This window comes from Carassius auratus, chromosome 5 (genome assembly GCF_003368295.1).
Source record: "Carassius auratus strain Wakin chromosome 5, ASM336829v1, whole genome shotgun sequence".
In the NCBI taxonomy this organism is placed as follows: Eukaryota; Metazoa; Chordata; class Actinopteri; order Cypriniformes; family Cyprinidae; genus Carassius; species Carassius auratus.
In genome coordinates this window covers 1,651,381-1,668,412 of record NC_039247.1, presented here as the reverse complement: position 1 = coordinate 1,668,412, position 17,032 = coordinate 1,651,381, and the positions used below count along the sequence as shown (strand labels likewise).

At 39.4% G+C, this 17,032-nt stretch overlaps 2 protein-coding genes across 5 annotated transcripts in view; one reads left to right on the top strand and one right to left on the bottom strand.

Annotated features, from left to right (window-relative positions):
- mbd2 (methyl-CpG binding domain protein 2) overlaps nucleotides 1-6,649 on the bottom strand; it is a 32,930-nt gene extending 26,281 nt beyond the window's left edge. The window contains exon 1 of one of the 2 annotated variants that reach the window (XM_026243919.1): nucleotides 6,246-6,649. In XM_026243919.1, the coding sequence (XP_026099704.1) occupies nucleotides 6,246-6,355 (110 nt within the window). In that variant the 5' untranslated portion in view covers nucleotides 6,356-6,649. The remainder of the gene's footprint in view (nucleotides 1-6,245) is intronic. The other variant, XM_026243911.1, reaches the window with a different exon arrangement.
- Nucleotides 6,650-9,290: 2,641 nt separating this feature from the next.
- On the top strand, nucleotides 9,291-13,684 carry rnf185 (ring finger protein 185). Of its 3 annotated transcripts, none has more exons than XM_026243898.1 (7): nucleotides 9,291-9,424; nucleotides 10,170-10,371; nucleotides 10,456-10,474; nucleotides 10,559-10,671; nucleotides 11,350-11,404; nucleotides 12,458-12,575; nucleotides 13,068-13,684. In XM_026243898.1, exons 2-7 carry the CDS (start codon nucleotides 10,205-10,207, stop codon nucleotides 13,160-13,162), a joined length of 567 nt encoding a protein of 188 aa, XP_026099683.1. In that variant the 5' UTR covers nucleotides 9,291-9,424; nucleotides 10,170-10,204; the 3' UTR covers nucleotides 13,163-13,684. The 3 variants fall into 3 exon arrangements, with proteins under 3 accessions (XP_026099683.1, XP_026099664.1, XP_026099673.1); XM_026243879.1 differs by having other exon boundaries at nucleotides 13,065-13,684; XM_026243888.1 differs by having other exon boundaries at nucleotides 9,302-9,424; nucleotides 10,176-10,371; nucleotides 13,065-13,684.
- Nucleotides 13,685-17,032: the final 3,348 nt, after the last annotated feature.

The window sequence follows — 17,032 nt, the reverse complement described above, 5'->3', positions numbered from 1 at the left end:
TTAAAAAAGCAGGAATCTAAGCAGGACATATGAGCCATCACACTCATATTCGTCAGTTGCAAGGCTGCAAAACCGTGAGCGTAGCAGAAGTGCAGCTAGTGACAGCGGTGCGGTGAGAAGTTACAGAAAATGAGTCCACAGCAGAGATGGACGAGCCACAAACACTGCATGAGTCAGACTCAGAGATGAGTCAAAACCGAGGAAACACACACACACACACACACACACACAAACACATGCACTCGCACCCACACACACTCAAACTCACTCGAACACACACACACTCAAACACAATCGAACAGACACACAAACACACTCAAACACAATCAAACACACACATTTGCATACACACACACTCACACACACATACGCATACACACATGAATACTGGCACACACTCACTCGGACGCACACACACTCACTCAGACGCACACACACACACTCGGACGCGCACACACACACACACACACACACACACATACTCGCACATACATTCGCACACACAGATTTGCACACACACACACTCGGATGCGCACACACACACTCGGATGCGCACACACACACACTCGCACATACATTTGCACACACAGATTTGCACACACACACGAACACCCACACACACTCACTCGCAGACACACTTGGGCAGGGCCTATCTGGCTTTAACACGCAGTAAGACACAGTGTGCAAACCACAGGCTCTAAAAGTTTCTGAAAGCTGATATGAGCCAAAGCCGAGACACCAGACGCTCCAGCAGGGCGTTCCCACTCCATGTTACACAGACAGAGAAACAGATAGACAGAGAGACAGACAGATGGACGGACAGACGTATAGACAGACAGACAGACAGGCAGAGAAACAGACAGACAGACAGACGAACAGAGGTATGGACAGACTGAGAGACGGACAGACAGATGGACAGAAAGACATAGAAACAGACTGAGAGACAGATGGACGGACAGACATACAGACAGACAGACAGACAGACAGAGAGACAGACGGACAGACAGACGGACAGACATACGGACAGACTGAGAGACAGACAGACTGCGAGACAGACAGACTGCGAGACAGACGGACAGACAGACATACAGACAGACTGAGAGACAGACGGACAGACAGACGGACAGACAGACAGACAGACAGACAGACAGACTGAGAGACAGACAGACAGACAGACAGACAGACAGACAGACAGACGGACGGACAGACAGACAGACTGAGAGACAGACAGACAGACAGACAGACAGACGGACAGACAGACAGACTGAGAGACAGACGGACAGACAGACGGACAGACAGACAGACAGACAGACAGACAGACTGAGAGACAGACAGACAGACAGACAGACAGACGGACAGACAGACAGACTGAGAGACAGACAGACAGACAGACAGACAGACAGACGGACAGACAGACAGACAGACAGACAGACAGACGGACAGACAGACTGAGAGACAGACTGAGAGACAGACTGAGAGACAGACAGACTGCGAGACAGACTGAGAGACAGACAGACTGCGAGACAGACGGACAGACAGACATACGGACAGACAGAAAGACAGACAGACTGAGAGACAGACTGAGAGACAGACTGAGAGACAGACAGACAGATGGAGAGACAAACAGAGACAGACGAAGAGACCGAGAGAGCGACAGACGGGATGAGTGCATGGTCGAATACAAGCCTAACAAGACGTTTAATTACCCATTAACCTAAACCACACACAACTGAACGAATCAAAGTCAGGACAGAGAGCGAGTGAGAGAAGAAACCGACTGCGCTTCTATCTGACTGACTCGCTTAAGGCAGACTAGTTCACCCAACCGGTTACCAACACATTCAACCAGCTATTCGTTCTCATTCTGATCCCATCCTTGAAGACAAAGTTCACCCAAACATGATCACTCTGTCATCCTTTACTTCCTCTCATGACGTTCAAAGCTGCATGACTTTCTGTGGAATTGAGCTCAGATGATATTCATCAGAAGCACGCTCTCCATCACAATTCACTCTTATTACATGAGAAAACACCAGCATTTAGAATCAGTATAGCTGACACGAACACCTGGCTTTTTTGGCTGAATTATTCCTTTAACAACTCTATAATAAATAAAAAGATTTGGTACTAAACATTCATCATTCACTGCAATTTTTATCAATTATCTTTATTACATAATTTATTAACAAAACTGACAAATGATCGATTATTTCAGTTATTTTTTGTGTATAGTTTAAAACACCATTTGCGGTGCAAAAATTATGTTTTTGACTAGGTAAGAGGGAAGATCAATAATCAACTAATACTGTAAAAGAAAATAATGAAAAAATTTATTGTTACTATTATTTCATCAGTAATCATAAATCAATGATAAATATAAATTTTGCATATTTTTTTTATAAACTTTTAATACAAATAATCACTGTGAAATTATTTATCTTTTAAAGTTATTATTTGTGTGTAAACAAAAACATTCTTATATAAGAAGTGATATATAAAGATTTTATAAATTATACATTTAAAAATTATAAAATTATAACATTTCTATATAATTCTTAGATGATAAACAATAATGGTAAGCATTAATTTTTATTACATTTTTACAATGAAGACTACAGAAATTACCTTTGATAAAAATTTACATTTGATTACTTTAACTTCTGTAGCATTTCTTACATGAATAAAAACTTACTTAACCTAAGAAAACTTCATTTCATAGCTATCTTTATTCTATTGCATTTGTTTGTGCTTTTGTTTGCAATTTTTTACATTTGTTCTTATTTTATTACTGACTTTTTACTTGTGTTAGAAAGTATTAATGTATTAAGAACTTGTTTTAATTAGCTACCATTGACCTTTAACGTGTAGTGAAGAAATGTAAATATAAATTAAACATATATCTGGTTTGCAAATGACCATTTTCCTCCTAGTTTTAATGTACTGACACGGTGTTGTTAAAACTCTCTGCTGTACTTGTACAAGCGTGATGGTGTATTTAAGCGTTTCTTTCACACTGCAAACTCATTTAACATCATTTGTTTAGTAGATTGAGCCACACAAGAGGATTTTACTACAGTTTTCCATCCACATTAACAGTGAAGCGCTTCGGCCGCCGTTCTGCTTCACACTAGAAGAACGCATGCAGCTGCTCCAGCGTTTATTGGGAATGAGTCAATAACAGCTCACAGTTTGCAGCACTAACAGGAAGTCGTCTGCTGGCTTGTTGCCTGTGTGCGCTCGAGTGAGAAACAATGAAACTAATGAAGCTCCATCAGTGACACATCATCAAGAGAGACGTCAGCGGAGAAATATGACTCTAATCTACCTAATAAGACTCTAATCTAATATCTCTAATCTACCTAAGCCATGATAACACTTCCTGCAGTGAAAAAGTGTTCTGGTCTGAATCAGGAGAGAAATCTGCACAGATCAAGCAGCGTTTAAACAGATCTAAACTAATCTGTGAGAGACAACAGCAGATGCACTTTTCACTGGAGGAAGTGTTATTATGGATTATAGACTCTATGTGTTTGAGTTAAAATCATCTTAATTCTGGATGTGTTTCATCTTTTGTCTTCTCCAGATGTTCACTGATGGACTGGAGTGCTGTGGATTATTGGGATGTTTTTATCAGACTCTCATTCTGACGGCACCCATTCACTGCAGAGCATCCATCGAGATCTATATGCACTTAAATGTAATGGAACAGGAAGTGATGTCACTTAGATGTCCTGAGATGAGTCCATCACTCGAGGACTGCTGATATATTCTGATGGCAGATCAGTTTACAGGCCTTCCGCTGCCATGATGGCACCTTACACACACACACACACACACACACACACACACACACACACCCTTCCCCCATGGTGTGTGAACAAACGCAGCAGCTTCATGGCACTTGACTCACTGCAACGCTGAAAACACACATGAATCTCTCCAGATGGACTGAAGAAGAGGGTTTGACTCGAGTCGCAGGCGTCGTGTGTGTGATGAAGTCTGAGCAGTAATCACACACCGACAGTAATCTGAGCACGAGAGTCTCATCACACACACACACACACACACACACACACACACTCTTACTGCCCTTGATTTAGTGTCTGACTAATGTAGAGAATCAAAAACCTGTAACGACTGATCGAACGCTGACATACAGATCATCCTGGAAAACAATTCAATCAGGACTGTATCTGCTAGAAATCTTCATTCATTCTGCTTTTATATGAACTTAACACTGCATTTAATTCTTTTAAATATTAAAATACTGTATACAGGTTAAGAGAACATTAATATAAAACATTTATTTCTTATTAAAAAATCTTTTATGTTTTTACAAACAATCAGGGTCTTTTCTGCACCTGCATTTTATAAAGCAAGTTTTTGCATGTGTTTTGCAAAAGAAAATGTGTAATTAAATTTTTGCATGCACTTTGCATGCATTAGAAATTGCAGTTGCAGTTTTTAGCTGGAAAAAAGAGGTATGGTGTATATTACTACTATATTACTATTACTACGGTACATATCGTCACATGAGCTCACTGTGCTTATTTCAGTCAATCAGATACAAACACACTCCAGCCATCTGAGATGATTCGCTTGAGGATTTCGAGAAGTGAAACTCTAAAATATCATCAGCCAGTCAGCCTTTTGATTATCAGCAGAGCGTCAGCTAAAACTAGCTAAAAACGACCGCTTAGACGTAAAGAAGGACAGTGCTCATAACCACTCATTTAATCCAGCAGGTCCACTGGAGAAGATGTGGCTTCTCAGGGAAACAGACGCTGCTCTGACTGAAGCCCATCAACAGATCTCAAGCACAAAACACATCAAACACACAGAGACGGTCCATCAGAGACGGAGACCAGCTCGAAACCACGACTGCATGTGTACGCTCATATAAAACTGAACACGGCTCCTCAATGACTCACAACTCATGGGTCTGAAACAAACACAAGGAGGATCTGACGCTTGTGTGATATCTGCTGGACACACGAGCTGTTGGTGGAGCTCTGATGAAGTCTTACTGAATCATTCATGTATCGAGGTCACGGCCACGGCGTGCTCAAACAGGAACAACGCTCGGCCTTCTCTTCTCATGGAGAAATAAGCACTAGATTGATCTGCTCATATCTGCCCCAGCAGAGGTTTTCACTGGAAAGCAAATGGTATATGATTTAGCCTACTTTTAGCATCACTCTGATACTGTTATAGTGTTTCATCATCACTGTTCTGAATATGTTTTTCATAAGTTTTTGTTGTTGTTGTTTTAAATCTCTATAACTTTCTTAATTTAGTACATCAAGTTGAAGCAAGAAAGTTTTTATATAGTTTATTTTTATTATGTTTATAAGCTTTCATATAAATATATTACTTTTTTATTTTAGTTAACATTTATTTTATTTAAAATACATTTTTGAGGTTTTAGTTTAAATCTAACCCTGCTAAGATTTGCTTTGAACAACAAAAAAAATTCAGTCAGAAATGACAACGAAATTGCAAGCAACTTATTTAAGTTTTAAGCAATTTAATTTTGATATATAAAGTAAAACACCAATAATCTTTTTTATTTACAGTTTTAAAAAGTTCTAATTTGAAGTGTATGCACTCGTGTCAAAAAAACTTCTGTTTCAATTTGTATAGTAATAATTCTGAGAAATATTGTCAAATTCATGCACATTTTGTATTACTTGAGTTGTTTTCTATGAATAGAAGACACTGGCTTCCTGCTTTACGGGCTTTGGCCAGAGAAACACCAATTTCAGTCACAAGTTTTGTCATTAAATTTGTTGTTTTGTTTCCAAAACGCATCTGTCTTAACCATGCCACCCTATTCTCACATCTTACAGAAATACACACATCTACATTCAGGCTACATTCACTGAACTTACATCAATAATGAAACATATTTATGTAAGTGATTTTTTACTTATGAATTATTAACAATAATAGCTCCAAATATGTGTGTATTCTGGGTGTCTTTATTCATAAATAATGAGCAGTAACTGTTTAAAGTATTTAAAGCTGAGGACTCAACAGGTGAAGCTCAGAGAAAACGCTCAAGTTCATCACACACACACGCGCGCGCGCGCGCCCCCCCCGGCGTGACGTCACGTCGCAGGAGTTACAGTGTATCTCTCGGCGAGTTCAGCTCTTCTTCCGGACACAATGTAACGCTTTAACAGATCCTCGGCGCGCACACACTTCAAACAAACACAAGAACTCACAGAAAGAGCCAGCCTCACCTGTAATAATACACATCACTCTTCCCAGCGCTCAGCCCGGACTTCCGGATCACTTCTTCCTTCTTCCAGCCGGGTGGAAGCGCCGGACAGTCCGTCCTCTTCCTCTCCATGATCAATGACTGATCGATCAGCTCGATCAGAAGTGTTAATATCCGAGAGCTGGGACGCGGACGCGCGGGTGACGCTCGCTCACGGGCAGCTGCGGGAGGAGTTAGTGAGCTGAGCTGCTGAGTTATCAAGCAGAGGACTAGCTCTCGGCTTAAAGTGCCGCCGTTAAACGCGTCGCTCCCTCGAGCTCGTCGGCGATCAGAATCTGCGTGTGATCCGTGCGTTACGCAGCTGTGACGCGTTGAAATTTCAGCACTTCCCACACAAGTGACCCAGCGCCTGGCAACCACAGGCCCCGCCCACTTTTGACCCGAAAGCCCCGCCCCCGTGACAGACACCAGTGGGCCACGCCCCTACTGTAATCCTGCTCACACTACTGAACATGACATCTGTGATCATGCAGTGAAAACATGACGCAAACTCATTTGTGACCCACAAAACCAGACATCAGAGTCAGTTTTTCAAATGGAGATTATATCATCATCAGCTGAATAAATGATCTCTCCAGTGATGTGTGGTTTGTTCAGAGGACAATATTTGTCTGAGATACAACTATATGAAAATCTGGAATCTGAGGGAGCAAAAAAATCTAAATATTGAGAAAATCATCTTTAAAGTTGTTCAAATTAACTCTTAGCAATGCATATTTTTAATAAAAAATTAAGTTTTGATATATTTACAGTAGGAATTTTACATTATATGTTCATGGAACATGATCTTTACTTAATATCCTAATGATTTTTGGCATAAAAGAGAAATGTATAATTGTGACTCATACAATGTATTGTTGTCCTTTGCTACAAATATACGTCTGTGACACTGATGACTGCTTTGTGCTGCAGGGACACGAATTAATCAAAGTTTGTACTGTCTGAAATGATAACGGTGTAATCTAATGTTGACAATGACGTTCAGAAACGATTGCAGCACTTCGCTGGTGTGAAACGTGGTTGAGAAAAAGCTGTAGATCCTCTAAAAGCACTTAAACAACAGTTGATTAAAAACACAGGGCAAAAAAATAATGGAAGTTAGTTCTGAGAATACTATTTTAAGAGTGAAAAATAGGCAGTGATTCACATCCTTTCCCAGCAGAATCATGTTTGTGACATAGCTTTGGGATGAAGAGAGAGAAAGGAATGTCTGAGCTTCATCCCGTTAGAAAATATATAGTGAAGACTTGATGTTTGTGTTCTTGAAAAAGTGTTCTGTTCTGAATCAGGAGAGAAATCTGCACAGATCAAGCGGAGTTTAAACAGATCCAAACAAACATGTGAGAGACAACAGCAGATGCACTTTTTCACTGGAGGAAGTGTTATTATGTGTTTGAGTTAAAATCATCTTAATGCTGGATGTGTTTCAGGTTTTGTCTTCTCCAGGTGTTCACTGATGGACTGGAGTGCTGTGGATTATTGTGATGTTTTTATCAGACTCTCATTCTGACGGCACCCATTCACTGCAGAGCATCCATTGATGAGACACTGATGCAGTGCTACATTTCTACAAACCTGATGAAGAAACACACTCCTCCTGATCTCACTGAACTGATGGTGAGTGTGTGTGAGTGGTGATGGTTTTCCTTTAATTCTTTCTCTCCGTTCTTTAATGTGTTGCTTGTTTTCTACTGCAAATGAAGCATGTTTGGCTAGATCCACAATAACAACAAGAAGAGGAAAATGAGGTGGATGTTGATTCCCAGGTGAGTTCATTGAGACCCCTGTGGCAAACACACACTCTCACACACACACACACACACACACACACACACACACACACACACACACACACACACACACACAGACACACAGACAGACTTCAACAAACACGCATGCATGTACACACACAAACAAAGACACAGACACACACACACACACACAGAGACACAGATACACACAGAGAAACAGATACACACAAAGACACAGACACATACACACAGACACACACACACACACACAGAGAGAGAGACACAGACACACACACACAGACACACACACACACACACACATACACAAAAACACAGACACAGACACACACACACACATACACAAACACACACAAAGACACACACACACACACAAAGACACACACACACACAGAGAGAGAGAGAGAGAGAGAGAGAGAGAGAGAGACACTCACTCACTCACACACATACACACAAAGACACAGACACACACACACATTCACAAACACACACAAAGACACAGACACACACACACACACACACATAAACACACATAGACACACAAAGACACAGACACACACACACACACACACACATAAACACACATAGACACACAAAGACACAGACACACACATAGACACACACACACAGACACAAACAAACACACTCACACACACACACATGTTTGTTTTTGTGTAAAGTGTGTTCATCCCATAGGTGTAATGGTTTTTATTCTGTACAAACTGTATATTCTATGTCCCTTCACCAACCCTACACCTAACCCTAACCCTCACAGGAAACTTTGTGCATTTTTACTTTCTGAAAAAAACTCATTCTGTATTATTTATAAGTGTTTTGAAAAATGGGGACATGGGTTATGTCCTCATAAGTCACCCTCTCCTTGTAATACCTGTGTCATACCCATGACATTATACAGAGTTGTGTCCTGATATGATACAAAAACAAGAGCGCGCACACACACACACACACACACACACAGTGAAACGCTTAAATAAAATGTCTTACGCAGTAACCACATCGACAGCAATTGGCCGATCCGGGGCTGCGTTGTGAAAAGTAACAGTGATCACGTGATAGTCTGGGTAAATAATAAATTGCCCCTAAGATAACGGTGATAAACACTGAACTGATTGTTGAATCATATATATACATATATATTAATATAAAAAAATAGTGTACCTTGTGTATCAATAACAGAAAATAGTCGGGACGCTTAATTTCGGTAGGAGTAACGCCATTGGTCTTACGCACATGACGTCAGTGGGCTTTAACTTCCGGGTGGAGTAATGTTGACGCAATCCGCTGTAAGCTAATGAGAGAAGCGCAGCTCTTTTAATTCTCTCTCCTCAGACGCTTTGATGAGACAGAGCAGGTAATACTTTTAATTCTACAGTATTAGAAAGGTATTCGCGTAATTGGTTGACTGATAGCTGCGTTGTTTCTGCATTAGATAATCGAGCTAATCAGCTAATAAGCTAACATCGTCAGCAGATTCTGAAGCACTGCGCGCTTTGTGTTGTTTGTTTGTGTGCATGTTTGTTTGTGTTTGTAACATGTGTACATTTCTATAATATTTGTGTTCATGGTCATGTATGCTGTCTGCATGTGAGAGTACAATATTTATGAGAACACTATATCTGTGTCTGTTATAAACAATATACAATTTAACTATAATAAAAATTATAAAATCGACTGATAAAAGCCTAAACTGAGATTATCAGTCAAATGAGTGCTTGAAATAAAATACAATTCTCAATTTAGTTAAGCTCTTAACTAAAATTAAATAACTAAATAATAAATAATTAAAATAACTAAAACTGAAGCAAATGAATTAAAACTATATAAACATAATTTTAAAATGTATATATTGTCATGTATGCTGCCTGTATATTATAGGACATAATTATCTATAACTAATATTTTAGTCTCTGTGTGTGTATTTATCAAGGCTTTTATAGTTAAAACTCAAATTTAAAAGATATTTCGTTGAATACACTGCTCTGAATCTGTGTGTGTGTGTGTGTGTCAGTGAGCATCTGTGTGTGTGTGTGTGTGTGTGTCAGTGAGCGTCTGTGTGTGTGTGTGTTTAACGCCTGAGCTCTGCTGTGTTTCTGGAGGTTTAGTGTGCTGAGGTCATCGAGGTGAATGCAGAATGGCCAGCGCAGCGGCCGGCGAGAGCTCCGCTTCATCAGCAGTGAATGGACAGACGGCGGGAGAGAACGGCAGCGGCGGCGGAGCTCAAGACAGCACGTTTGAGTGCAACATCTGTCTGGACACGTCCAAAGACGCCGTCATCAGTCTGTGCGGACATCTCTTCTGGTGAGACCCTGCTGAGTGATGCACTGCACACTTTCAGGAAGCTGATTGGGTAATAACTGCTCTGTTCTCTCTCCTCTCTCCTAGCTGGCCTTGTTTGCATCAGGTGAGTGTTCAGGAAGCGCTGTGTGACGTGACGTGACTGTTGTGTGAGTCTCCTGACCATGTGTGTGTGTGTGTGTGTTTGCAGTGGCTGGAAACCAGGCCGAACAGACAGGTGTGTCCCGTTTGTAAGGCCGGCATCAGTCGGGATAAAGTGATCCCGCTCTACGGCAGAGGCAGCACCGGCCAACAGGACCCCAGGTACAGATCTGAGCCTCACAACATCATATAAACGACTAGAAATCATCAGCAGGACAGAGTAGTAGACCTTTCCATCAAGCTCCAAATCAAGCAAGACCAACCCATTTGAACATTCATGTGAGAGATGTATCTCCTTAACCAGAGTTATTATAGTTAACTAATACTGGAACTGGAACCAGAATTAAAATCATTCAAAAAATGAAATGAATGCTTATGGAAACAACATATAAAAAAAAAAAACAAGGAAACAGTTCTCAGTTTAATTTAGTTTGACTTATTGTGCTAAACAAAAAAAAATAATAAATCAATTTCAGTAAAATGAAAACAAAAACAAGCATGATTCTAAATACTTATAAACACTATAACAGTTTCTCGATACTAATATAAAACTATATTAATTAATTACATAATCGATGAACGGAGGCACTGTAACTGATCTGAATAATAACTCTTTTGTCTTCTTTAGTGCTGAAGTTGAATTTATTTCATAATTGATTAATTTTAGAACATTAACAGTTATTTTCCTGTTGATTACTGCTTTGAATCAATCCGTGTTGTATTATAAAGTGTTATAGAAATGAATTTGATTTGACTTGTGATATATATATATATATATATATACATTCACACCATTGATTGAAATACAAAACAGTGATTTATTTTCCTTGTTGATTTCAGAGAGAGGACTCCTCCACGACCACAAGGACAGCGGCCAGAACCAGAGAACCGTGGCGTGAGTGACATGTGCTCTTGCAAAAAAACTAGCTGCATTTTGACAATTATTGTTATTGTTACTAAATATAAGCATTTAAATTTTTTTAAGCTGTAAATAAAACTGATTATTGGAGGATGTTTTACTAGAAAATTCTATTTCAGTCTTTCTACGTCAAAATTGCTTGTTAACCTGTAGTTTCTTTGTAATGTTATGTGAAATTTACGCAATGTTAAGTTTTGACGCGTATAAAAAAAAACTAAACTAAAAGACGATGACCTTTCAAAGTTTTTTAAATGTATATACCATCCAAGCTAATAAAAGCGTTTGCAATGTGGCGAGTGTCATTGCACAAGACGTTTGTGATGAAACTGTTACGTGGATGACAGGGGTTGCTTTAGAGCCGACCTGTAGGTAATTCATTAGTCAAACGAGTGTCCCACCGGGGCTTATTAAGAACATCTCTGTGGACCGACGCTGGAAAGAGCTCAGTGGTGCGATGACAACATCTGACCATTAAGATTGCATCACATTCTGCTCTCTCTCTGTCTCTCTCAACTCCTGGAGGGCTTGCATAAGGATTATTTACCATGATAAAACTCATTTGTACACGTTTTTCTCCTTGTTTAACTGAAGAACGTTCTGGCACATCCAGCTGTTAATATCATCAATACGTTGGCAGAGGGACTCAATGGCGCCGTAGTCATTTGGAGATAAGGCTAGATAAATCTGTGTATCATCAGCATAGCTGTGACAGGCAATTTGGTTCTTTCTTCTTATTTGACTTAGTTTTGAGCATATACAGGCTAAACAAGAGCGGTGCTAGAATCGAGCCTTGTGGGACACCGCATGACATGGAAGTCCACTTAGACTTATGCTCTCCTAGACTCACATAATAGCCTCTCCCTTCTAAGTATGACCATTTTTTAAGAGTTATCAGTTTTTGCAAATGAAATCTTTATATATAAACAGTAGCCAGATTATTCTTAAATGTATTTATTTATTAGTCTTTATTAGTTTCTTTAAGTATTAAATGTAAGGTAAGTGTGATATAACGCAGTGTTGTGTTTGCAGGGGTTTCAGGGCTTTGGCTTCGGCGATGGAGGCTTCCAGATGTCTTTCGGGATTGGGGCTTTTCCTTTCGGGATCTTCGCTACAGCGTTCAATATTAATGACGGACGACCCCCTCCAGGTGTGTGCTGGTCAGATGGTTTTCAGAATTGTTATGTTTATAAGTGATTCTATATTTGAGATACATTTGGCATTTCATAAAGTTGAGAAAAAAAACTGTTGACTAACAGAAATTCTTTCTAGTGTCTGAAAACATGTATTTATTCAGTGCTTCAGATCTCATCAGTGAGGGAAGGTGACATGCAAATGCAAAATATGGTTACAGTAACAGAGTTGACGCAAGATTTATCGACACACTTTTTTATAAAAAAAATCCAGTTCCCTCCAGGAACTGAGTTCGACGCTCTTGTTCCCATTTTTGCCTCTATCCCTCTGTTAAAATGTAACGAAGTAATTTTTACTCTTGAGTAGATTTTTTTACTTGTACTTAAGTAAAATGTAATGAATGTAATGATTCTTTCACTTGAGTGTTCACATGATTGTATGTTTTGTGAAGTCTTAAAGAAGAGAGCAGTACTGAAGCGGTGTTCTCTGTGTCTGTGTCCGGCAGCAGCTCCAGGAACCCCTCAGCACGCCGATGAGCAGTTCCTGTCTCGCCTCTTCCTGTTCGTGGCCCTCCTCATCATGTTCTGGCTGCTAATCGCTTAAACGCTGAAGAACTGTACGCTGTCCGAGGACTAACGGCTAACTAACCCTTCAGTAGTGCAGCACGGAAACGGCTCTTTTTCTGTGAAAGAGATGCAGCGCTTGCGTTGTGCTGTTTTCTTCCCAGATCTGATTTTAAATAAACGCAAGAGTCTTATTTCTCTATTATTGGATGTTTTTACGATTACGGTGCCAAATGATGCGGCTCACTGTAGGAAAGCTAGTAAAACCCATATAGGAATAAATAAATCTTCCTATCGTTTAATTGTAGCTTATTTTAATTCATATTTTTGTTTTTAAATAACTCGTCACATGGGCTGAAGTAAAGCATCTGTTCTTTTACTAATCAAAATTAAATAAAAATAGATTTTAAACATCATAAAAGCACGTGGAAGTTTATTAATCTATTATATAGACTTTTTAATTTTTTTGAAAATATTTGGGGAAAGAAATGTTATTTTCAGTGTGAGAGGCATGAGCAGATGTTGACTGTCCACATGATGATTAAATTTAATTATAAATGTATGTTTGAAGTTGAATTTGTTTACTTGGTGGCGTTCATGTTTGTTTTTCATCACAATTTCTCTCTTGTGCAATACTGCCCCATCCATGCAAACATCACTGTGTTGTTGTAAAGGGCCTTTTTTATTTTACTAATCCAATTCTCTTATATTATACAAATAAATAATGTTATGACAGAAAATGCCAAGAAACTTTTGCTTTTTCCTTCACTTCCAGTCAAACGTTTTTGATCAGTGAAATTTGTGTTTTTTAAAGAAGTCTCTTCTGATCACCAAGTTTGCATTTATTTGATACAAAATGCAGCAAAAACAGTAAAATTGTGAAATATTTTTACTATTTAAATCATCTGTTTTCTGTGTGAATCTGTGTTAAAGTGTAATTTATTTCTGTGATGCTCCGCTGTATTTTCAGCATCATTCCTCCAGTCTTCAGTGTCACATGATCTTCAGAAATCAGAATAATATGATCATTTACTGCTCAAGAAAACAGCAGAGTAAATTTAATTATTCGTTTTTAATTTTTTTCAGGTTTCTTTGATGAATAGAAAGTTCAGACAAACAGCATTTGTCTGAAATATAAATTGTTTGTAACATTATAAATGTCTTTATCATCCTTGCTAATTAAAAGTCTTCCTTTCTATAACCCCCAAAACCCCGCCACCTACAAAAAAAAAAAAAAAAAATTCTGAATTCAATAGCTTCTTATTTCAAATAAATGCAGATTTTGGAGTTGTTTATTCATTAAAAGAATCTTGAAAACAATTTATTCAACTGTGTTCAACATTGATAAGTTTCTCGAGCAGTAAATGATCATATAATTCTGATTTCTGAAGATCATGTGACACTGAAGACTGGAGGAATGATGCTGGAAATACAGCGGAGCATCACAGAAATACATTACACTTTAACACAGATTCACACAGAAAACAGATGTTTTACACTAGAATAATATTTCACAACTGTTCTGCTTTTGCTGCATCTTGGATCAAATCAATGCAGGCTTAGTGAGCAGAAGAGACTTCTTTAAAGAAAACATCTTACTGTTCAAAACCCTTTGACTGCTAGTGTATATATTTTAGTTTTTCTTGCTGGGTGATATTTTTCCAAACCGGCTCTTTTGCAGCGAGATCTAACTAAACGAAAGCCGAGGCGGTTTATTTCAGCACAAAGCTCCTTCAAACAGAGGTGTCTGGGTTAGTATGGCAGACTTGACATGTTAAAAGGAGGGTGATGCTTGATATCATTAGCCGCATTTCCACTGTCGGGCCAGTGCGAGCCAGGGCTTAAAGTGGGCCGGGCGGGGCTCATAGCCCCGGGCCAGTAGCACCGAGGCCAGAGTAGCGGAGGGTTTCCACAGTGGAGCTTGAAGCACCGCTACACGTCACTAAAACACGCCCTTCACACGCCTCTCAGAACAACGTCATGCAACCTCATTATTTCACCATCAAAGAGAAGTTATCAAAAAACTAAGAAATAAGTCACTGGAACATGCGCGATCACAAAACCAACATGATAAAAGCGGCCGTTTGTTTGCATGCTTTGTTATATATTCAAATTAAAAAACAAAGATGTTTTAACTATAGAATACGTGATACATTGATCATATTGATTTAATTTATCAAGACTCAAAATTAATCACACATAAATACACTTTCTATTTTATTTATTTATTTTTAAAGCTTATGAAAATAGCCTGCTGATTCAGTCGAGTCTTTTTCTGTTTATATGTAGTCACTATACGTCACATTATAAGAATGAATGATAATATCTTTATTTTTTATAAAGGCTCCCGAACAAAAACATTATTATATTTTTATGATAGGCTACGTGGAGCTAAACTCTCGAGACGAGGCTTGTGACAGACAATATAAGTTAGCCTACTAAATAATTACACGATTGTGATAGAGAATAAGAAGCTGACGTCTGATTTCTTCAAGCGGTCATATTTACCATGTTTAATGTTAATGCCCAGCGTGCATATTCTTTTACATCGCTTATAAATATTTTTGCCTTGTATGGTGATTCTAATCCACATTGGATCAAGTTATTTCAAACACTCGCTGCTGACTGAAAGTGAGTTTTGAGCTTGACGTATTTTAAAAAAAAGTCTTTAATGCTGGTGTTAGCTGTTATCTTTCTGTTATGATCCACAGCGCAGACTCTCTATTTTTATAAAAGCACACGAACAAAAATCATTATTGTATTTTGATGATACGCAACGTGGAGCTAAACTCTTGAAACCAGACGACAGATAAAATGTTAACTTACTTAATAAATACACAGTTATAGAGAATAAGAAGCTGATGTCTGAATTCTCCAAGTGGTTGCATTTACCGTGGTAATGTTTATGTTTAGCGTGCATAGTCTTTTACATCGCTTATAAATATTTCTGCCTTGTTTAGTGATTATAATCCACATCGGATCACGTTATTTCAAACACTTGCTGCTAACTAAGAGTGAGTTTTGAGCTCAATTTATTTTAAAACGTCTTTAATGCTGGTGTTAAAGCTGTTATCTTTCTGAAATGATCCGCGCTGACGATCTCCAGACGCTGAGAAACTCCGCCTTTGTTCATAACTCCTCCTCTAGCCCCAGCTGGCCCGCTTTGGCCCAAGGATTTCGTCGGGCCGAAAAAACCTGGCCGTTGGCCCCGAGGAAGCCCCGACGAGGCACGATCAAGCCCCGGAAGTGACAGTGGAAACGCGACTGGCCCTGGCACGCACTAGCACGCCCGGTCCTAGCTCGATAGTGGAAACACGGCTATTGTTCTTCCATTGTTAACCATGGTGACCTGCAAAGAAACGCGTGCAGCCATCGTTGCGTTGCATGAAAATGGCTTCACAGGCAAGGACATTGTGGCTACTAAGACTGCACCTTAATCAACAATTTATAGGATCATCAAGAACTTCAAGGAAAGAGGTTCAATTCTAGTAAAGAAGGCTTCAGGGCGTCCAAGAAAGTCCAGCAAGCGCCAGGATGGTCTCCTAAAGAGAAGACTTTTGGAAGATGGCCTGGTGTCAAGAAGGGCAGCGAAGAAGCCACTTCTCTCCAAAGAAAACATCAGGGACAGATTGATCTTCTGCAGAAAGTATAGTGAATGGACTGCTGAGGACTGGGGTGAAGTCATATTCTCTGATGAAGCCCCTTTCTGATTGTTTGGGGCATCTGGAAAAAGGCTTGTCCGGAGAGAAAAGGTGAGCGCTACCATCAGTCCTGTGTCATGCCAACAGTAAAGCATCCTGACATCATTCATGTGTGGGGTTGCTTCTCATCCAAGGGAGTGGGCTCACTCACAATTCTGCCCCAAAACACAGCCATGAATAAAGAATGGTACCAAAACAGCAACTTCTTC